Below are 22,853 nucleotides of genomic sequence, written 5' to 3'. Positions count from 1 at the left end.
CTGAAATGTTAACCTTTCTCTCTCGTTCAGGTGCTGACCAATCTTGCTGTGCATTTCTGGTATTATCTCTTTGTTATTTTACATTTTCAGTATTTGCATTTTTAAATCATATTTCCATTTCCTGCAACATATCCTTTTATGTTCACTTAGCCTGACATGGCTGTGAGTACTTTGGTGCTAGAACAAAAGAGTCATAATCATAAAGGCTATCACATAAATAAATGGGGATTTATTTCATTTCTTTAGTATGGGTAAAGGTGGTCTACTTTGGAATTTCAGTGCCCCCATCACGATGATTGCAGTCACCACAGAAGTTGCTAAAATGATCCATGGCAGTCTGCCTGTGTGAAATGCCCTTGAAGAACGGTGATGCCATTTTTGAGGTTTCTTTGCAGAGTACTGCCATAAATAAAAACAGGAAGTTAGGAGATCAGGGTACAAAACAGTGCTTCATAATTATTACATGCACAAACTGGAACTAAACAATAATGGCTGATCATTTGGACCAGTGATTTGTTGCAGAAATTGATTTGTTAATATAATGTGAAAAAATGTGAAGTTATCCACTTTGGTAGGAAAAACAGAAATGCGGAGTATCTTTTAAATGGTGAGAGATTGGGAAATGTTGATGTTCAAAGGGACCTGGGTGTCCTTTTACATGAGTCACTGAAAGCTAACATACAGGTGCAGCAAGCAATTAAGAAGGCAAATGGTATGTTGGCCTTTATTACAAGAGGATTTGAGTACAGGAGTAAAGATGTCTTACTGCAATTTTTTGGGCCTTGGTGAGACCACACCTGGAGTACTGTGTACAATTTTGGTCTCCTTACCTAAGAAAGGATATACTTGCCATAGATGGAGTGCAACTTGCCATAGATGAAGGTTCACCAGACTGATTCCTGGGATGGCGGGATTGTCGTATGAGGAGAGATTGAGTAGACCAGGCCTGTATTCTCTAGAGTTTAGAAGAATGAGAGGTGATCTCATTGAAACATACAAAATTCTTACAGGGCTCGACAGGGTAGATGCAGGGAGGATGTTTCCCCTGGCTGGGGAATCTAGAACCAGGGTCACAGTCTCAGAATAAGGGGGAGGCCATTTAGGACTGAGATGTGGAGAAATTTCTTTAGAATTCTCTCCCCCAGAGGGCTGTGGGGGCTCAGTCATTGAGTACATTCAAAACAGAGATCAACGGATTTCTAGATATTAAAGGCATCAAGGGATATGGGGATAGTGCAGGAAAATGGCGTTGAGGTAGAAGATCAGCCATGATCTTGTTGAATGGCGGAGCAGGCTCGAGGGGCCGGATAGCCTACTCCTGCTCCTATTTCCTATGTTCTTATGTTATAGCCTAGCGTTTTCACAGCCTTCAGGACTTTTTTTGTACAAACTTGCAATGGTCAGGCAGCAAATTGTATGACAGGTGGATAAAGGCAGAAATTTGCAGGATATCATGCCAATTCACTTGTCCTAACACTCGACTATATCAGGGAAATTGAGGATTATTAGCAGGTCGATTTGACAGAAAAGGTCACAGTTGTCTCCACTTATTCAGTCTGTTATCCTCAGCCCTTCAACATCACACAGAGCGGGCTCAGTGTTGTTATTCAGTCATAGTTCTTGGTGCTGTTTCAGCCACTCTCCTGTTTTTCCGGTGCTATGCAGCTTTTGTAAATGATTAACTGTGCTCAGATGTCAGCAGGAAAATCTTTGCTTGTCACTGATACATTGAAGCAAGTGACTGCTGGCACCCTATCTTGAGCACCCCAAGAGGACTTTGGCTTTAACTAGTTTAACATAATCTTGGTATTTTACTCAACAGCTGTAAAATACATTGAATACTGTATATAATAACACATAACTGATAATGTGTTACAGGGCAAGAATTCAATCTGTTGGCTCTGATGTCATCTTATTGCGGAAGAGTGAAACCTCAGTAGTTTCTGAATATCAAAGGAACTGAAAGTTTAACGCTGAAATTCAGTCTGTCACCTAAAGCCCCCCCACAATGACTCAACTGTGGTATGTGCACCATCACTGTGGAGTTGACCTGTACAAAACAAGAATATTCCAGTTAGCTGATCTCAGCGTGGATATCGGTGCTCTCCAAAATGGGTTTTGGGGAGGGAATCCGCGATTGGATCCGACTGCTCTACCCGGACATCCATAGTGCGGTCCTAATCAATGCATGGGAGTCAGAGAGCTTTCCGATCAGATCTGGAGTCAGGCAGGGCTGTCCTTTCTCCGCGGTCTTGTTCGTATGTTGTATTGAGCCGTTTGCCGCTTCCATCAGGAAGGACGCAGGTATCAGGAGGGGTGATGATCCCACGCAGCGGAGGGTCTTAGGTTAAGGCCTTCCTGTACATGGACGTTGTCACTGTCTTCTGCTCCAATCAGCAGTCGGTCCACACTGATGGGCATCTGCGACCGTTTCGAGCTGACCTTGGGAGCCAGAGCGAACCAAAGTAAGAGTGAGGCCATGTTCTTTGGCAAGTGGGAGACCCGATCCTTTGTCCCCTTCACCGTCAGGTCCGACTACCTGAAGGTGCTGGGGATCTGGTTCAGAGGGCCCCAGCCTGCACAAAGAATTGGGAGGAGCAGATTGCCAAGGCCAAACAGAAGCTTGGTATGTGGGTGGGGCGATCCCTCTCCATAACTGGCAGGAACCTGATGATAAGGTGTGAGGTACTCGCGGCGTTACTCTACATGGCCAGGGTCTGGCCCATTCCCCACTACTACGCCGTCACAGTCACCCAAGCTATCTTCCACTTCGTCTGGAGGTCCAAGGTAGACCGTGTCTGCAGGGTCACCATGTACAAGCCCCCAGACAAAGGGGGGGGAGGAGCGTCCCCAATGCCGCTCTGATCCTGATGGCCACCTTTGTGTGTGGCTGCCTCAGGATGTGTGTACAGCTCCAGCATGCAAACACCAAGTGTCACTACGTGCTGAGTTTCTACCCACACTGAGAAGGCTGGGTCCGGCCACGCTGGCCGAGCAGGCACAGGACGTCCCGTCTAGCTGGACTGTCCCCGCCCTGCAAACCTGTCCCCAGGTGGAGACGTTCCTGAGGAGGAACCCCTTCGACCACAAGGCCGTCAGACAGTGGTACACAAAACGTTCTGAAAATCCTGCAAGGAAAGGAGAGGATGGACTCGATCGAGCTTTTCCCCAACTAAACAGTCGATGCCATTTGGCAGAATGTCTCGTTGCCAGAACTAACCAACAGGCACCAGGATGCAGCCTGGATGGTGGTGAGAAAGGCCCTCCCAGTGCGGTCCTTCCAACACGCACGGAATCTCAACACCACTGCGAGCTGCCCACGAGGTTGTGGCGGGATGGAGACCGTCATCCACCTCCTGATGGGCTGCCCCTTCGCGCAGAGGGCGTGGCAAGAGATGCATTGGTATCTGTCCTGGTTCATCCCCAACAGCTCGGTAACACGGGACGCTGTGCTCTACGGGCTAATCCCCGGGACGAGTCAGATATCACCTGCGGCTGGAAGACCATCAACTCGGTGAAGGAGGCCCTTTGGTCCGTCAGAAACCCGCTGGTCTTCCAGCTGAAGGAGCTGTCCACGACCGAGTGTTGCCGACTGGCACACTCCAAGGTCCACACTCCAGTGCTGCGGGATGCATTGAAGCGAGGTGCGGCCTACACAAAGGCCCTATGGGGAAAGGCCACCGTGTAAAACCACTCCACCGTGTATTGTACAGAATGTATTAGAAAATATGTACTGTGTTTTAAAATTGTAACAATGAGATCATAGTGTATACGATCTGCACTATATTGCTTTGAACTGCTGTGCTGCATTTTGTGCCCATTATTTGACCTGTGTGTAAACTGTGTGTAGCTTTAAATTTTATGGAATAAAGTATATTTTGAAATAAAAAAGAGGAAAGTATTGGGTTTGGCTGTGATGCCCTCTATGGCTGGTAGCCTGGACACTCACTGTCCAGATTTAGTCATGAAGGGAGTGAAATTGACTTCAATGGAAAAGAAAATCAGGTGGAGTGTTAAACAAGCAGCTGATTTACTATCAGCCGTTTTGCACTACTGCTCAAGACAAATTTCACCGCCCCCCCCCCGCCCCACGAAGAATGAGTGAGGCAATTAGTACCTGTGGAACCTTACATAAGCATAATTGGTCTATATGAGTCTAAATTAGTCTATTTGACCTTGCTTTTGGTCACCTAATATCTCTTTATTTGGCCCTGTGCCATATTTTGTCTGCTAACACTCCTGTGAAGCACCTTGCAACGTTTTTACTATGTTAAAGCTGCCTTTTAAATGCAAGTTGTTGTTATATAGGAGAAAAGGGGAGAAAATGGGAGGGAGAATAAATATAAATAATTGCTGGTTCTGTTGATAATGTGTTGGTGCTTCTGGATTTAACCTTTCTTCATTATGTTTAATGGGGTTTTTCACCTCATTTGAGAGTTTTAGACAAGTCCACATTTTTTGAACAACCAGGAACAGCTTTCTCTGAAAACCTAATGGTCATACCTCCTTGCTGACAACTATCAAAACTGAGATTAAAACGATAACATCTGGAAGACTGGGTGAAGCAATGGGTCAGCACTCTACCCTTTCTCCTCTTGGACCTGGGTTCAAGTTTAACCCAGCTTTAACCTTGTGAAAGGAATTTGACCATCTCAAACTATTTCCTGGTGGGCATGAAAACTGTCCATAGCTTGGCACAAAACTATGAGTCTCACTCATTGGATGTAAGAACTGAACGTGAATAAAATAACATTGGTGCAGTATGGGATGCTCATCTAAGGTTGGAGCTAAGGCGTGTTTTTGGGGCAGAGTAGAGAGATCTTTATTCTGCATCTAACTGTGCTTGATGCTGACACTTGGCACCAAAACTGGAAAATGTGTTCCAGTCCTTAGGACTAACACTTTTAAATAACAAGAATACTTACATTTACATCAAATCTTATCACATCAAAACGCTTCACATAATTAATGAGTTTTTAAGTGCAGTGACTATTGTTATGTAGGCAAAAAATTCTTCATCTCAGTGAACATAAAATTCGCTCCCGTAGATGACAGAAATGGGTTTGGAGCAGGATGTTCCCAAAAGCACCCCACCTTTTTAAACTATTGATTTGTTTTTCATTTATGTTAAAAAAAAACTTCACTGCACTCAGTTCCATGACAGTTTATAAAGACTAGGTGATCGCCATGGTAAGATGGAGGATATACTATTCTAACACTACAGTATTTTTCATGTCATAAATTACTTCATTTAAAACTTCATGCTTTACACTGCTTCCATGTGGGTGCTGGGGAATGGGAATTGGTGAGGAGTGCATATCTCTAAGTGAGAGAAATTAGAAAGTAGTACTTCTGCTCAAGTATTTTTAATTGGTTCCTGGAAAATAAATAGTGTTTCCCTTACCCTTTGGAGCTGCATAGTAAAAATTGATTATGTAAACAATGATTGTGGTTGAATTCTCACCATAAACAAAACACAGGAGCTCTAATCACTCTGTCTGAGACAGTCTCTTTCTCTGAAGTAAATATATAAGCACTTTATAATAGTTTCCTCTGAAAGCTATGATTCATCTTTCAACTTGTTTTGAAATCATCTTTCAACTTGTTTTGAAATCATTTGGAAAAATAAGCACATAGTTAGCTTTAATCTAAAACTTTACCTCAAAAGCTGTCTTAATGTCAGCATTCAGATTTCCAGACCATTTGCAAAACAAACTGAAATAATGCTATAGTCTAATCAGATATAATATGATTTTTGCACAAGGAAAAATTACTTCTCTGTGGCCAATCCTTATTTTTAAATTTTCAATGTAAACAAAATGAAGTACAGACGCTGTAATCATCCTATTTGTGTGTCTCATTCTTTCTGCCTGTCTCTCTGTCAGTGAATTAGCCTCTGAAATAAAATTAAGTACTTAATAATAGTTTAATGTAAAACTTTAGATGAAAAATGCTTTTAAAATTAATTCCCTGGCTGGTTTCAAATCATTCAGAAAGATAAAGAAACTCAGAAGTCTTGTTCCAGCATGAGCAAAGATATACCTGCACTGAGAGAATCATACTGCTGGCACCCTGGAAAATCATCCACACGACACCTGCTCAGGTGTAGTGTGGATAATATATCACACTATATTATAGTGATATATATAATACCACTATAATATAGTGCAGTATATTATCCACACTATATCATAGCGGTATTATATATACCACAATATATGGCGTCCTGGGAATTATAGGCAAAGGTGTAGCAGTAACTCCCTTCAGCTGTTACTGCTACACCTTTGGGAAAAAATATCAACTGCAAACTCAGGCTTTTGAGAGAGGCCTTCAAGGAAAAGCATTATGAAGGTATTCAAAAACACATGAGATAATTTTACAGGTAAGTTTAATGAAGTTATTGTAAAAATGTAATTTTTTAATGTTTTATTGTTAGAAACCTTCTATTTGAGTTTGTCATAAAGAAAAATGGCAGATGAAAGATTTTTGAAAAATGATTTGGACCATTTTGACTAATTCTGTTTCTGTTTTTTTTTTGACTGGTAGATTTTTATCAGTCCTCACAGTTAATTAATTTAAATTTGTTATGACTGAAAGTATTTTGGAAATTTTTCTTTGACTAATTGGTTCAGCTTCTGTGTTTTTAATTGGTAGATTTTTTTGACTGCTCATAATTACTGAGTTTTGATTTGTCACTCTTTATGAATATAAAACTTACTTAAGCCAAACTGTTTCAAAGAACTAGCACATAGTTTGCCTGTGTCAATTGTGACATGCGATGTGTAGTGCCTGATGTATGATCCCAGAGCGTGATACAGGAAATGTGACACCTGAAGTGTCTTGGACTAGAAGTGCACATAGGAACAGGAATAGACCATTCATCCCCTCAGGCCTGCTCCGCCATTCAATTAGATCATGGCTGAAATGTACCTCAGCTCCATATCCCTTGATACCCTTACCTAAGAAAAATCTGTCGATCTCAGTCTTGAAAGCTACAATTGTGCCAGCATCCACAGCCTTTTGGGGACAGCATTCCAGATTTCTACTACCCTTTGTGTGACAAAGTGCTTCCTGATTTCACTCCCAAATAGCCTAGCTCTAATTTTAAGATTCCATCCCCTCGTTCTGGATTCCCCCACCAGATGAAATAGTTTCTCTGTATCTACCTGTATCAAATCCTTTTAACATCTTAAACACCTCGATCGGATCACTCCTCAATCTTCTTTACTCAAGGGAATAAAAACCAAGTTTATGCAAACTGTCCTCATAATTTAATCCTCTGAGCCCAGGTATCATTCTGGTCTGCATGCACGAGGTACCATTTTTAAATAGTAACAGTGGCATTGTTCATGGTAGGTCAGAATGATATGCTGCTTTATAAGGATGGGAGTTTTATAAACCATGCAAAGCACAATGTATCATTCTGTCAGGGTGGAGCTATATCTCTTTAAATCAATGAAGTTTATTTGTTGTTAAGTAAATACAAGGTGAAATCACTCAGAGTTTTATTGTAGTTTGGTTAGGGAACTTTAAAAATTGCAAAGTGTTTGTCAGTTCTGGCTTCAGATTAGGAGCAGCTACCATTAAGTAACTGCCTCTTTTTTCTCACTTTTTGTAAGTTTGTTTGCATCTGCAATAAAGTCTGCAGTGTAATTTTTGCATGTCTGGATGTATTGTTTTTAATATATTGTAGCTAGATGGGAACCTGAGAGAAGGCAGTACAGAGAAATCTGTATCACATTGTTTTAATACACAGGGAAAGATATTTGAATGACCTGCTGGGGTTGTGTCTGCTTCCATTTGGCTGCTGAACACACATCATCGCCAAACTCGAAACCTGGGGATTTTTCATATCCAACCTGAAAAACATCACGTAAATAGTTTTATAAATGTATGTTTGTGTGAGGCAGACATACAAAACTAGAAATTCGAGCGCGCTTGAATGGTGTGGCCTGAGGCGCCCCCATTATTGGGCAATAAGCCTCATTTCCATGGCATTGGCAAGCTGTGGAGAGCAACAAGCAGCTCGCTGGAAAAGCGCAATAGAAGATCAAGCTGTGTCCTGACAGAACAAAGGGGAAAGAGCAGGGAGGGGGAGTGGGCCTAATTGGATAGCTCTTTCAAAGAACCGGCACAGGCACGATGGGCCAAATGGCCTCCTTCTGTGCCGTAAGAATCTATGAACCTGAACCAACACTGTTGAGAACAAATTCACTGATTGTACAGTTGCTGTTAGTGGGATCTTGCTGTGCTAAAAGTGGCTGCCGCATTGTGACTGCGTTTCAGAAATAAGCCGTTGCCTGTGACGTGCTTTGGGACGTCCCAGAGATGTGAGAGGTTATTACACAAATGCAAAGTATTTCTTAACCCACATTGAATGTCGTGTCTGTACCATTCCGTTAAAGACATAGAATGTGGAGCAAGATAAGACCGTTCGGCCCATCAAGCCACTGCACCCCGAATCCGGGTACAATTCCTCTCTTGGACTTGCCTCACCCCCTCCACCTGGATTAATTACCTACCTTAAACAACGCCAAGAGAAGTCAACTCAGATTTAAATCACCCGTGGAAGCCTTTGTCGGCTGCCTCCATATCTTTATGAACTCAGGGCATGGATGGGTACATGGGACTGGAATGTTATAGCTATTACTGAAACATGAATAAGGGAGGGGCAGGACTGGCAGCTCAATGTTCCAGGGTACAGATGCTATAGGAAAGATAGAGCAGGAGGTAAGAGAGGAGGGGGAGTTGCGTTCTTGATTAGGGAGAACATCACGGCAGTAGTGAGAGGGGATATATCCGAGGGTTCGCCCACTGAGTCTATATGGGTAGAACTGAAAAATAAGAAGGGAGAGATCACTTTGATCGGATTGTACTACAGACCCCCAAATAGTCAACGGGAAATTGAGGAGCAAATATGTAAGGAGATTACAGACAGCTGCAAGAAAAATAGGGTGGTAATTGTAGGGGACTTTAACTTTCCCAACATTGACTGGGACAGCCATAGCATTAGGGGCTTGGATGGAGAGAAATTTGTTGAGTGTATTCAGGAGGAATTTCTCATTCAGTATGTGGATGGCCCGACTAGAGAGGGGGCAAAACTTGACCTCCTCTTGGGAAATAAGGAAGGGCAGGTGACAGAAGTGTTGGTGAGGGATCACTTTGGGACAAGTGATCATAATTCCATTAGTTTTAAGATAGCTATGGAGAAGGATAGGTCTGGCCCAAAAGTTAAAATTCAAAATTGGGGAAAGGCCAATTTTGATGGTATTAGACAGGAACTTTCAGAAGTTGATTGGGAGAGTCTGTTGGCAGGCAAAGGGACGTCTGGTAAGTGGGAGGCTTTCAAAAGTGTGTTAACCAGGGTTCAGGGTAAGCACATTCCTTATAAAGTGAAGGGCAAGGCTGGTAGAAGTAGGGAACCTTGGATGACTCGGGAGATTGAGGCACTAGTCAAAAAGAAGAAGGAGGCATATGACATGCATAGGCAGCTGGGATCAAGTGGATCCCTTGAAGAGTATAGAGATTGCCGGAGTAGAGTTAAGAGAGAAATCAGGAGGGCAAAAAGGGGATATGAGATTGCTTTGGCAGATCAGGCAAAGGTGAATCCAAAGAGCTTCTACAAATACATAAAGGGCAAAAGGGTAACTAGGGAGAGAGTAGGGCCTCTTAAGGATCAACAAGGTCATCTATGTGCGGAACCACAAGAAATGGGTGAGATCCTGAATGAATATTTCACATCGGTATTTACGGTTGAGAAAGGCATGGATGTTACGGAACTTGGGGAAATAAATAGTGATGTCTTGAGGAGTGTACATATTACAGAGAGGGAGGTGCTGGAAGTCTTAACGCGCATCAAGGTAGATAAATCTCCGGGACCTGATGAAATGTATCCCAGGACGTTATGGGAGGTTAGGGAGGAAATTGCGGGTCCCCTAGCAGAGATATTTGAATCATCCACCGCTACAGGTGAGGTGCCTGAAGATTGGAGGGTAGCAAATGTTGTGCCTTTGTTTAAGAAGGGCGGCAGGGAAAAGCCTGGGAACTACAGACCAGTGAGCCTGACATCTGTAGTGGGTAAGTTGTTAGAGGGTATTCTGAGGGACAGGATCTACAGGCATTTGGAGAGGCAGGGACTAATTAGGAACAGTCAGCATGGTTTTGTGAGAGGAAAATCATGTCTCACGAATTTGATTGAGTTTTTTGAAGGGGTAACCAAGAAGATAGATGAGGGCTGTGCAGTAGACGTGGTCTACATGGACTTCAGCAAAGCATTTGACAAGGTACCGCATGGTAGGTTGTTACATAAGGTTAAATCTCATGGGATCCAAGGTGAGGTAGCCAATTGGATACAAAATTGGCTTGACGACAGAAGACAGAGGGTGGTTGTAGAGGGTTGTTTTTCAAACTGGATGCCTGTGTCCAGCGGTGTGCCTCAGGGATCGGTGCTGGGTCCGCTGTTATTTGTTATTTATATTAATGATTTGGATGAGAATTTAGGAGGCATGGTTAGTAAGTTTGCAGATGACACCAAGATTGGTGGCATTGTGGACAGTGAAGAAGGTTATCTGGGATTGCAACGGGATCTTGATAAATTGGGCCAGTGGGCCGATGAATGGCAGATGGAGTTTAATTTAGATAAATGTGAGGTGATGCATTTTGGTAGATCGAATCGGGCCAGGACCTACTCCGTTAATGGTAGGGCGTTGGGGAGAGTTATAGAACAAAGAGATCTAGGAGTACAGATTCATAGCTCCTTGAAAGTGGAGTCACAGGTGGATAGGGTGGTGAAGAAGGCATTCGGCATGCTTGGTTTCATTGGTCAGAACATTGAATGCAGGAGTTGGGATGTCTTGTTGAAGTTGTACAGGGCATTGGTGAGGCCACACTTGGAGTACTGTGTACAGTTCTGGTCACCCTATTATAGAAAGGATATTATTAAACTAGAAAGAGTGCAGAAAAGATTTACTAGGATGCTACCGGGACTTGATGGTTTGACTTACAGGGAGAGGTTAGACAGACTGGGACTTTTTTCCCTGGAGAGTAGGAGGTTAAGGGGTGATCTTATAGAAGTCTATAAAATAATGAGGGGCATAGATAAGGTCGATAGTCAAAATCTTTTCCCAAAGGTAGGGGAGTCTGTAACGAGGGGGCATAGATTTAAGGTGAGAGGGGAGAGATACAAAAGGGTCCAGAGGGGCAATTTTTTCACTCAAAGGGTGGTGAGTGTCTGGAACGAGCTGCCAGAGGCAGTAGTAGAGGCGGGTACTATTTTGTCTTTTAAAAAGCATTTGGACAGTTACATGGGTAAGATGGGTAGAGAGGGATATGGGCCAAGTGCAGGCAACTGGGACTAGCGTAGTGGTATAAACTGGGCGACATGGACATGTTGGGCCGAAGGGCCTGTTTCCATGTTGTAACTTCTATGATTCTATGATTCTAAGCTGCTGCTGACATCCTCAGTTAGTGAGGAAGCGGGAAGCGACCGGGCAGGGGGTGCGATCGGGTCAGGAGGTAATGGTGGCTGGGAGGGAGGTAGTGTTGGCCGGGGGGAAAGAGGTAGCAGCGACCGGGGTGGGATTGGTGGCGATCGGGTGGGCGGAGGGGGAAATCGGTGGCTGGAGGCGGCCCGCATTCTTTGAATGTAGAGTTGGGAGGAGCACTCCTGCTCCTCCTGGCTCCACATTCACGTTAGTATATTTTAAAAACTTACCTGTTGGTTGCAGCCTATGTGGTAAGGACTAAGTTTTGTCCCAGCAATCTGCACACGATGGATTAACAATATCATATGTGCTGTTGAAGAAAATTGATGAGCAGACACCATGCTTTCCACACATAGAAAGATAAATAATTGAAGGGACAGTCTCCTCAGTTTGCTGCCATAAACCTCCTTGTTGCCAATTTCAGCACTAACAGAGTTCATTCTCTGAGGATGAAATGTGGTGTGAACTGGGAACATGTTGGAACTAATGGTACAGGGAAGGCAGAAAGTAAAAGTTCCAAAACTTGACTTTATGCAGTTTCTTTATGAAAATGTCTCTATAAAAGACATACATAAAAGAGTAACTAGGGAGAGAGTAGGGCCTCTTAAGGATCAACAAGGTCATCTATGTGCGGAACCACAAGAGATGGGTGAGATCCTGAATGAATATTTCACATCGGTATTTACGGTTGAGAAAGGCATGGATGTTAGGGAACTTGGGGAAATAAATAGTGATGTCTTGAGGAGTGTACATATTACAGAGAGGGAGGTGCTGGAAGTCTTAACGCGCATCAAGGTAGATAAATCTCCGGGACCTGATGAAATGTATCCCAGGACGTTATGGGAGGTTAGGGAGGAAATTGCGGGTCCCCTAGCAGAGATATTTGAATCATCCACCGTTACAGGTGAGGTGCCTGAAAATTGGAGGGTAGCAAATGTTGTGCCTTTGTTTAAGAAGGGAGGCAGGGAAAAGCCTGGGAACTACAGACCGGTGAGCCTGACATCTGTAGTGGGTAAGTTGTTAGAGGGTATTCTGAGGGACAGGATCTACAGGCATTTGGAGAGGCAGGGACTAATTAGGAACAGTCAGCATGGTTTTGTGAGAGAAAAATCATGTCTCACGAATTTGATTGAGTTTTTTGAAGGGGTAACCAAGAAGATAGATGAGGGCTGTGCAGTAGACGTGGTCTACATGGACTTCAGCAAAGCCTTTGACAAGGTACCGCATGGTAGGTTGTTACATAAGGTTAAATCTCATGGGATCCAAGGTGAGGTAGCCAATTGGATACAAAATTGGCTTGACGACAGAAGACAGAGGGTGGTTGTAGAGGGTTGTTTTTCAAACTGGATGCCTGTGTCCAGCAGTGTGCCTCAGGGATCGGTGCTGGGTCCGCTGTTATTTGTTATTTATATTAATGATTTGGATGAGAATTTAGGAGGCATGGTTAGTAAGTTTGCAGATGACACCAAGATTGGTGGCATTGTGGACAGTGAAGAAGGTTATCTAGGATTGCAACGGGATCTTGATAAATTGGGCCAGTGGGCCGATGAATGGCAGATGGAGTTTAATTTAGATAAATGTGAGGTGATGCATTTTGGTAGATCGAATCGGGCCAGGACCTACTCCGTTAATGGTAGGGCGTTGGGGAGAGTTATAGAACAAAGAGATCTAGGAGTACAGGTTCATAGCTCCTTGAAAGTCGAGTCACAGGTGGATAGGGTGGTGAAGAAGGCATTCGGCATGCTTGGTTTCATTGGTCAGAACATTGAATACAGGAGTTGGGATGTCTTGTTGAAGTTGTACAAGACATTAGTAAGGCCACACTTGGAATACTGTGTACAGTTCTGGTCACCCTATTATAGAAAGGATATTATTAAACTAGAGAGAGTGCAAAAAAGATTTACTAGGATGCTACCGGGACTTGATGGTTTGACTTATAGGGAGAGGTTAGACAGACTGGGACTTTTTTCCTTGGAGAGTAGGAGGTTAAGGGGTGATCTTATAGAAGTCTATAAAATAATGAGGGGCATAGATAAGGTAGATAGTCAAAATCTTTTCCCAAAGGTAGGGGAGTCTATAACGAGGGGGCATAGATTTAAGGTGAGAGGGGAGAGATACAAAAGGGTCCAGAGGGGCAATTTTTTCACTCAAAGGGTGGTGAGTGTCTGGAACGAGCTGCCAGAGGCAGTAGTAGAGGCGGGTACAATTTTGTCTTTTAAAAAGCATTTGGACAGTTACATGGGTAAGATGGGTATAGAGGGATATGGGCCAAGTGCAGGAAATTGGGACTAGCTTAGTGGTATAAACTGGGCGACATGGACATGTTGGGCCGAAGGGCCTGTTTCCATGTTGTAACTTCTATGATTCTATGATACATACATTACACTGTTACTACTTAAACTGCATACACAAAAATATAGAGTACTATTATACAATTTTAACATTTATTCAGAGTTTAACATTAGTTTACATGTTGGTGGAGGTGCCATGTGTTTTGCTCACATGGCAATTGAGTGAACATATATTTATACAATTGGTCTATTGGCATAGTTGAGCAGGGTGTTCAGGAGCTACCTTGTCCGGGAGCAGAGTTGGTTTGGGTTGCTGTGCTTTTGGTGCCTGGGTGGGATGGGGTGGAGCTTATTTGCTCCTTGTAAAGAGCTTTCTCCTTCCTCCGTTGAGGTGTGCTATGGTGTTTATGAGGGGGGGGGGGGGGGTCTTGTTGTGTTGCCAAATATCAGTTGCTCTAGCTGACTTTATCCACAAAAATGTATTACAAAGAATGTTTTCATGTCTCTTTATTGTTCCTTACCTGCCTCTCGATTCGTAATGCTAACTCAGCATTGGTCGCATTCCGAAATACTTTTGCTGCTTCCTCATGCTGTATATTAACAAGTGAAACTCCACCAGCCTAAAGACAGAAGATCAAAACAGATGCTATTTACGTAGCAGTGCAGTAGGAAGTGGTCTTTTTATAATGAAAGCATTGGATGGGGACTAAATTGTGCAATGGGTTAGTCCTTTCACATTTATATTGTGGATTCAAATGTAGCCCAGACATACAAGACAAAAGTTTCCATTCACTGTCTTATATGCTCTTTCCCCTCCCCACTGAATCATGATGTTCAAATTAAGACTCATTGCAGTCTCCTGCAGTAACTCATTCTTTAAACCTGTGGAGCTCCTTCAGTTTCTCCTTTCTCCTACAATCTTCAGCATTTAAACCCCAAGCTTGGCAACATCTAAACAGTAGTTCTTTATTTAACTTGTCTTGTAATCTCTTGAACCTTGGTTGGGCCTTACCCTGATTGTTGAGTTCAAAATGGCTATCAGATGGCTTTCAAGCTCCCTGCCAATAGCTAAAGTGGGAAATGATTGCAGGCTGTTGCCACATCATAATACCCAGGCCGTAGTTTCAAATAACAATCGGAGGAAGCTTGTAGCGGCAACATCCTATTATGGATAAGCCCTTAGATGATAACGGTGTTTTCTAGGAAAAGCCCCATACTTGTGCCGTTGACAGGGTGAAAAATTACATTTACACCAGCACAAATAATGTTTACACTGGTGTAGCTAAGCACTTGTTTGCTGACCGTTTAACCCACTAACTACCTCTTTTGCTCAATCTCCAAAGAGGCTTATTTTTCTTTGAGTTCTGACAACAGTTTACACCCTAAATATTAATCTGCCTTTTCAGATGCTGGCAGACCTACTGTGTATTTCCAGGGTTTTCTGTTTTCGGTTGCAGTTTTTTTTCTTTTTTAAATTATGATCTTTTTAATTATAATTTTCTTTTTTAATTATTTAAACAATTAATTCGTTTTTAATCAGAACAATTGCACATACCTCCAAGATCTTGTCACCCTCTCTGAGTCTCCCATCAAGAGCTGCTGCTTCATTTTCTCTTATTTTAGCCACAAAGATTCCATTATTTCCAGGATAACATGGTTTATCTACTCCTCCCAAGATGTTAAACCCAAATCCTGTAAATGAGTAACAAGCATGAATGTAAATCAAAGTGATATTGTACAATAATATTAAGTACAATAGAACTCTTTTATTATAATCTTGTCTGCACTGGAGATATCCATTATCATCTATTTATACCACATGGGATGATTAAGGCAAGTGATTTGAAATTGCCAAAAATCAAAGGCTAGTTATTAGGTACAGTAGTATAGTGATTATGTTACTGGGCCAATAATCCAGAGGCCTGGACTAGTAATCCAGAGAATGTGAGTTCAAATCCCACCATTGTAGTTTGAGAATTTGAATTCAGTTGAAATCCGGTCAGTAAAAGTAACCATGAAGCTGTCGGATTGTCATAAAAACCCCACTGGTTCACTAATGTCCTTTAGGAAAGGAAACCTGCCGTCCTTTACCTGGTGACTCCAGGCCCACACCAACGTGGTTGAATCTTAACTACCTCATGAAGTGGCCTAGCAAGCCTCTCAGTCAGGTCAACTAGGGATGGGCAATAACTGCCAGCCTTGCCAGTGACACCCCACTTCCCATGGATGAATTAAAGAAAAGTTGCTGGGGAAATGTGAAAATTGCTCTCAGATCCAGGGCAAATGGTGAAAATGCAGGGCATTAGGAGAAGTGGAACATAGGAACAGGAGTAGGCCATTCAGCCCCTCGAGTCTGTTCCGCCATTCAATTAAATCATGTCTGATCAGCAAGGTATAAGAGATGAATCTTACAGGCAGTTGGAGGGGATACCATATTTTTTTGCAGATGTCGGTCAGTCACAATCAATTTCTCCCCTCACCATACTTCAATTTTAAACGGTAGTATGTTTTAAAGTGCAGCTGTTCTGTTTCTCTTCGCTCATTTAACACTGACGAAAGTTTCCGGCTGGTTACCTTAACAGCTGCTCTTACAGTCAGAAAACGCTCAGTTCACATGGCGCTGCTTAAAATTAATCCAAATTAAAATGCAGGTTTCCTTTCAACAACTAATTCACCACAAAAAACAACTTTGTCACTCATAAATTATGAGACCAGCTTCACTCGTGTAACAAACCTGCATCACCCAATTTTTATCATGTATTCTATTATTAGAAAGAAAGAGATTACATTTATTTAGCACTTTACCACATCCTCAGCATGTTCCAAAGTGTCTCACAACCACTGAATTACTTTTGAAGTGTAGTACTCCTTGATTTGCAACCCAGAGGTCATGATTTAAAATCCCACATGGCAAATTGAATTCAATAAATCTGGTAATTTGTGGTCTAACACCAGAGAATGACCACAAAAGCTTGTTGTAAAAACCCAACTGGTTCACTAATATCCTTTAGGGAAGAGAACCTGTCACTCATACCTAATCTCGCCTAAATGTGACTACAGTCAATGTGCGGCTTGAGGCTGACTCCCCCCAAGGTACTAGGTGACAGGTTGGTGCAGGCCTGAGCCCTTCCCCCTGACAACAATTATCCCTTTTTACCTCAAATCCATCTCATAAATTGGTCTTGGATCTCACAAATGGCCAGTTGAAACCAGTTTATAACAGAACATGCATTGAAATGATACCCAATCACTTAACTTCAGATCATCTTGGGGGGCGGGGAGGTGGTGAATCTTATGGATGTGGAATAAATTTGCCCTTCATGAACTGCTTCTGTTTGGAGTGTGTTTCAAATTTGCAACAGATCTGAGAGTTCCAATAATATTGACGGACCACTCAGTTTATGACACAGAACCATTCAAAATGTTACCGCCTTCTACAGAAGCTGTCATGTATCTTCTGTTCTGTTATCAGAAAGAGCTTGCATTTATTTAGCACTTTACCATATCCTCATTACCAACAATTAGCAAAGTATATTGCAATAAAATTTATCCCCACCTCCTCTTCTGAAGACATTGGGGGTGAAATTCAACTTTGGCAGGGGTGCAAAAACAGGTGGTAACTGGAAAGGAAAATTGGGCGGGGTGTGTAACGGGCAGCCGGTCCGCTACCGCCCATCTTGTGCTCCCGCCGACGTTGAATGTCACCCCCTATTGACTCTTGTTGTCACCTTTAGGTTCCTCACCCAACTGGCCATTATTCCTTTGCAAGCCTAAACAGTTGAGTGTTGGCAGGCTATTCGACTGTGGAGACACAACCAAACCCGATGCTGTCCTCACCCAACATCTACAGACATGCACGTTTCGGCAGGAGTCACTCGATGGTTAATAGGTGCGAGGACCTTGACTAGTTTTCCTCTCCTCAGCCCAGGGGCTGTGAGGCTGACTGCCACTTAGGATGTCAGCTGACGTTGCACAACCCAGGAATTAAACCCGGGACTTTCTGATCTGTATGGCTCAGTTACACGCTGTCTTTATCAACTGAGCCACAGGCAGGAGCCACCCATCTGTTGTCTGCTTGAAACCCATGCTTCTGGGAAACCACAAAATTGATAATTAAACCTGGATAAAAGAAAGAAACCACATTTTTTTGAAGTACAGAATAACACACTCTGGAGATACAGGGATATAAATTCAACTTGGCCAGTAGCACAAAATGGGTGATAGCAAATCGGCTGCCTGTTTTGCTTTCCGCCCAATTTTCTTTCCCACTGACTTCAATTTATACCCTATAATCTTAAAATTCAAGTTAAAACCAAGTCCAAGATAAAACTTCTTCACACAAAGGGCTGTGAGAATGTTGAATGTATTGCTCCAGAAAACCAAATATGCAAAATCAATTGAGGTGTTTAAAAGGGAGACAGATGCTTCCTAGGGAAGTAAGAGCATTGATGAATATGAATAAAGGGCAGTGAATTAGGATTAACAAAACGGTGAAACAGGCTTAAAGAGCTGAGAAGCCTACTCCTGTTTCAAACCAGTAACATCTCATGGTTCAGGTGACGTTGACAAAATGCATCATCGCATCACAGAACGTTACACCACAGAGGTAGGCCATTCAGCCCATCAAGTCTGGTGCTGGTGTTTTTTTCCACATGAGCCACCTAGTCTAATCCCACTCTTTGCTTGTTTTTCGTGTCCTTTAATATACTCTTTTTCAAGCAACTATCAAATTCCCTTCGAAAAAGACTTCATGGATTCTGCTTCAACAATGTGTATGGCAGAAAATTCCAAATTCTAACCACATTGTGTAAAGAATTTTTTCTAACCCCCTCTCCTTTTATATACCATTCATTGTTCCATGGTATAACATTCCTTTCATTATTAAATAGTGCATCCTCCAACTGACTGTGATGCCACATAAAAAGCCCTTTATAAAAAAATTCGTTCACGGGATGTGGGCGTCGCTGGCAAGGCCGGTATTTATTGCCCATTCCTAATTGCTCTTGAGAAGATGGTGGTGAGCCGCCTTCTTGAAACGCTGCAGTCTGTGTGGTGAAGGTTCTTCCACAGTGCTATTAGGTAGGGAGTTCCAGGATTTAGACCCAGTGACGATGAAGGAACGGCGATATATTTCCAAGTCGGGATGCTGTGTGACTTGGAGGGGAACGTGCAGGTTGTGTTGTTCCCATGTGCTTGCTGCCCTTTTAAAATAAAATTGTTGGACTATAACCTGGTCTTGTAAGATTCCTTACATTTGTCCACCCCAGTCCATCACCGGCATCTTCACATCTTGTCCTTCTAGGTGGTAGAGGTCACGGGTTTGGGAGGTGCTGTCGAAGAAGCCTTGGCAAGTTGCTGCAATGGATCCTGTGGATGGTACACACTGCAGCCATGGTGCGCCGGTGGTGAAAGGAGTGAATGTTTAGGGTGGTGGATGGGGTGCTAATCAAGCGGGCAAGTGGATAGTGTCGAGCTTCTTGAGTGTTGTTGGAGCTGCACTCATCCAGGCAAGTGGAGAGTATTCCTTTCCACTCCTGACTTGTGCCTTGTAGGTGGTGGAAAGGCTTTGGGGAGTCAGGAGGTGAGTCACTCGCCGCAGAATACCCAGCCTCTGACCTGCTCTTGTAGCCACAGTATTTATGCGGCTGGTCCAGTTAAGTTTCTGGTCAATGGTGACCCCCAGGATGTTGATGGTGGGGGATTCAGTGATGGTAATGCCATTGAATGTCAAGGGGAGATGGTTAGGCACTCTCTTGTTGGAGATGGTCATTGCCTGGCACGAATGTTACTGCCACTTATCGGCCCAATCCTGGATGTTGTCCAGGTCTTGCTGCACGCCGGCATGGACTGCTTCATTATCTGAGGGGTTGCGAATGGAACTGAACATTGTGCAATCATCAGCGAACATCACCATTTCTGACCTTATGCTGGAGGGAAAGTCATTGATGAAGCAGCTGAAGTTGGTTGGGCCTAGGACACTGCCCTGAGGAACTCCTGCAGCAATGTCCTGGGGCTGAGATGATTGGCCTCCAACAACCACTACCATCTTCCTTTGTGCTAGGTATGACTCCAACCACTGGAGAATTTTCCCCCTGATTCCCATTGACTTCAATTTTACTAGGGCTCCTTGGTGCCACACTCGGTCAAATGCTGCCTTGATGTCAAGGACAGTCACTCTCACCTCACCTTTGGAATTCAGCTCTTTTGTCCATGTTTGGACCAAAGCTGTAATGAGGTCTGGAGCCGAGTGGTCCTGGCGGAACCCAAACTGAGCATCAGTGAGCAGGTTATTGGTGAGTAAGTGCTGCTTGATAGCACTGTTGACAACACCTTCCATCACTTTGCTGATGATTGAGAGTAGACTGATGGGGCGGTAATTGGTCAGATTGGATTTGTCCTGCTTTTTGTGGACAGGACATACCTGGGCAATTTTCCACATTGTCGGGTAGATACCAGTGTTGTAGCTGTACTGGAACAGCTTGGCTAGAGGTGCAGCTAGTTCTGGAGCACAAGCCTTCAGCACTACAGCCGTGGTGTTGTTGAGGCCTATAGCCTTCGCAGTATCCAGTGCAGTCATTTCTTGATATCACATGGAATGAATCGAATTGGCTGAAGACTGGCTTCTGTGATTGTGGGGATATCGGGAGGAGGCTGAGATGGATCATCCACTTGGTGCTTTTGGCTGAAGATGGTTGCAAACGCTTCAACCTTGTCTTTTGCACTCACGTGCTGCACCCTGCCATCATTGAGGATGGGGATGTTCATGGAGCCTCCTCCTCTTGTTAGTTGCTTAATTGTCTTCCAGCATTCACAAGTGGATGTGGCAGGACTGCAAAGCTTTGATCTGATCCGTTGGTTGTGGAATCGCTTAGCTCTTTGTATGGCATGTTGCTTCCGCTGTTTAGCATGCATGTAGTCCTGAGTTGTAGCTTCACCAGGTTGGCACCTCATTTTTAGGTACGCCTGGTGCTGCTCCTGGCACGCTCTTCTACACTCCTCATTGGACCAGGGTTGATCCCCTGGCTTGTTGGTAATGGTAGAGTGAGGAATATGCCGGGCCATGAGGTTACAGATTGTGCTGGAATACAATTCTGCTGCTGTTGATGGCCCACAGCGCCTCATGGGTGCCCAGTTTTGAGCTGCTAGATCTGTTCTGAATCTATCCCATTTAGCACGGTGGTAGTGCCACACAACACGTTGGATGGCGTCCTCAGTGCGAAGACGGGACTTTGTCTCCACAAGGATTGTGCGGTGATTACTCCTACCAATACTGTCATAGACAGATGCATCTGCGACAGGTAGATTGGTGAGGATGAGGTCAAGTAGGTTTTTCCCTCGTGTTGGTTCGTTCTGCTGCAGGTCCAGTCTGGCAGTTATGTCCTTCAAGGACTCGGACAGCCACTCTTGGTGATGGACATTGAAGTCCCCCACCCAAAGTACATTCTGTGCCCTTGCTACCCTCAGTGCTTCCTCATGTAATTACAACTTGGCGTTTAGCTCGGGTGTGTAGGGTGTCATAACTCTAAAGTGGCCAGCACCTCTCAAAAGTGGCTGGGCATCACACCTCAAAAGTTTGTGCAGGACAAAATCATTGTGGTGTGGAAACTTTGTGTTACAGGCTGTTGTTATAATTCAGGATTAAGAGATTTGGGACATTTTTACTGAGATAATGAGAACAGCTCCAAAACAAAAAACATTGTTTGTTTGTTTTTCAAAGGATTTTAATAATGATCACTCCTGAGACTTGAGCACAGTAGGCTGACATTTCAGTGCAATACAGAGGCAGTGCTGCATTGTTGAAGGTGCCGTCTTTTGGATGAGACAGTAAATCGAGGCCCGGTCTCCCTCTCAGAGATAAAATATGCCATGGCACTATTCCAAGAGGAGGGGAGTTCTTCCTGGTATCTTGGCCAAAATTTATCCCTCAAGCAACATAATTAAAACAGATTATCTGGTCATTATCTCATTGCTATTTGTGGAACTGGGACCTTGCTTCCTACATTACAACAGTGACTACACTTTACAAGCGCATCATTGGCTGTAAAGCACTTTGGGGCATCCTGGGGTGATGAAAGACGCCATATAAATGCAAATTCTTTCATTGGACCAATTTTCCTCTCCTGAGTCACAGGCAAGAGAGCTTTGTAAGGACAGAATACAGGTGTGAAAATGCAATCCACGTATGTGGTTTCGGCACAGCGCAACGTTTACGATATTGTAAAAACGTCAATTGCGTTAATCTGATCCAAATTCTGAATGCACGTTGGCTGTCCACCACTGCTAATCCAAGATACAGACTGGATTGGCCACGCGTAACAATTTACATCTTCTTTCCGAACTTGCAGTGACGATGCCATCGAGTTTCTCCACTAACCTGAATGTCCTCTTTTCAGGGTGATGATATGAGGCTCAGTTTTCACGCAGGGCATATCTCTCCCGTTCGTGATTATCCTGCTCCGGGTCCCACCCAGCCCCACCGCTCTTGTCACACATCAGTCACACAGACACATTATTGCGTCTCTTCTCCTCTGACAATGGGTTTAAAATGCCATCGTCACGGCCGCTTCCGCATGACAATTCATTCAAAATGACAATGGAAGAAAGAAAAAAAAAATCACCTCTCGGTCGGTCAGATTGGTTTTGCTCCACTGGCCGATCGGAACTGAGAAACTGATCCGAATTTGGCTTGTTGCAACCAAGCAGTTTAGCCTTAAACCGGGGATGACTGCCTGTCATAGAGCACACGTACAATTCGAGGCGTTTTACATTGCTTAATTAAGGAGAAATTTAGCTTCCAATTATGACGAAAGGTCATCGACCTGAAATGTTAACTCTGTTTCTTTCTCCACAGATGCTGCCCGACTCGCTGAGTGTTTCCAGCATTTTCTGTTTTTATGAGACTATGTTGAAATATATATTATGTACACACATAGCAGTCACGTGATAAATTCATGGTGTACAGAGTTTCCTGCAAATTTACCATTCTCCCTTAGGAGAAAAGTCTATCATTGCAGAAAACGCTATTTATTAGTATATATTAGCAACAGAAATAACCTGCTATTAAGTCAACAAATACAGA

General features: G+C 43.5%; 1 protein-coding gene across 3 annotated transcripts; it reads right to left on the bottom strand.

Moving 5' to 3' along the window:
• Nucleotides 1–228: 228 nt before the first annotated feature.
• On the bottom strand, nt 229–22,549 carry LOC137324137 (synaptojanin-2-binding protein-like). Of its 3 annotated transcripts, none has more exons than XM_067988273.1 (5): nt 22,393–22,549; nt 15,330–15,466; nt 14,296–14,394; nt 7,776–7,859; nt 229–399 (listed from the first exon to the last, which is right to left on the bottom strand). In XM_067988273.1, exons 1-5 carry the CDS (start codon nt 22,508–22,510, stop codon nt 235–237), a joined length of 603 nt encoding a protein of 200 aa, XP_067844374.1. In that variant the 5' UTR covers nt 22,511–22,549; the 3' UTR covers nt 229–234. The 3 variants fall into 3 exon arrangements, with proteins under 3 accessions (XP_067844374.1, XP_067844377.1, XP_067844376.1); XM_067988276.1 differs by lacking the exon at nt 22,393–22,549 and adding an exon at nt 22,149–22,263; XM_067988275.1 differs by lacking the exon at nt 229–399 and adding an exon at nt 643–955.
• Between the last annotated feature and the right edge of the window lie 304 nt (nt 22,550–22,853).

The sequence above is a fragment of the Heptranchias perlo genome, chromosome 8, assembly GCF_035084215.1.
Source record: "Heptranchias perlo isolate sHepPer1 chromosome 8, sHepPer1.hap1, whole genome shotgun sequence".
NCBI lineage: Eukaryota > Metazoa > Chordata > Chondrichthyes > Hexanchiformes > Hexanchidae > Heptranchias > Heptranchias perlo.
The sequence above is the reverse complement of the archived record's forward strand: the minus strand, read 5'-3'. Positions and strand labels throughout refer to the sequence as shown.

What these genes read in the sequence shown, in the direction of transcription:
- LOC137324137 (XM_067988273.1), bottom strand. Translation starts at nt 22,510, where the DNA reads ATGACAGGCAGTCATCCCCGGTTTAAGGCTAAACTGCTTGGTTGCAAC. An exon ending in CATTACGAATCGAGAGGCAG is followed by an intron (nt 7,860 to 14,295) that starts GTAAGGAACAAT and finishes GATGTTTTTCAG; the next exon opens with GTTGGATATGAAAAATCCCC. An exon ending in AGCAGACACAACCCCAGCAG is followed by an intron (nt 400 to 7,775) that starts GTCATTCAAATA and finishes TATTTATGGCAG; the next exon opens with TACTCTGCAAAGAAACCTCA.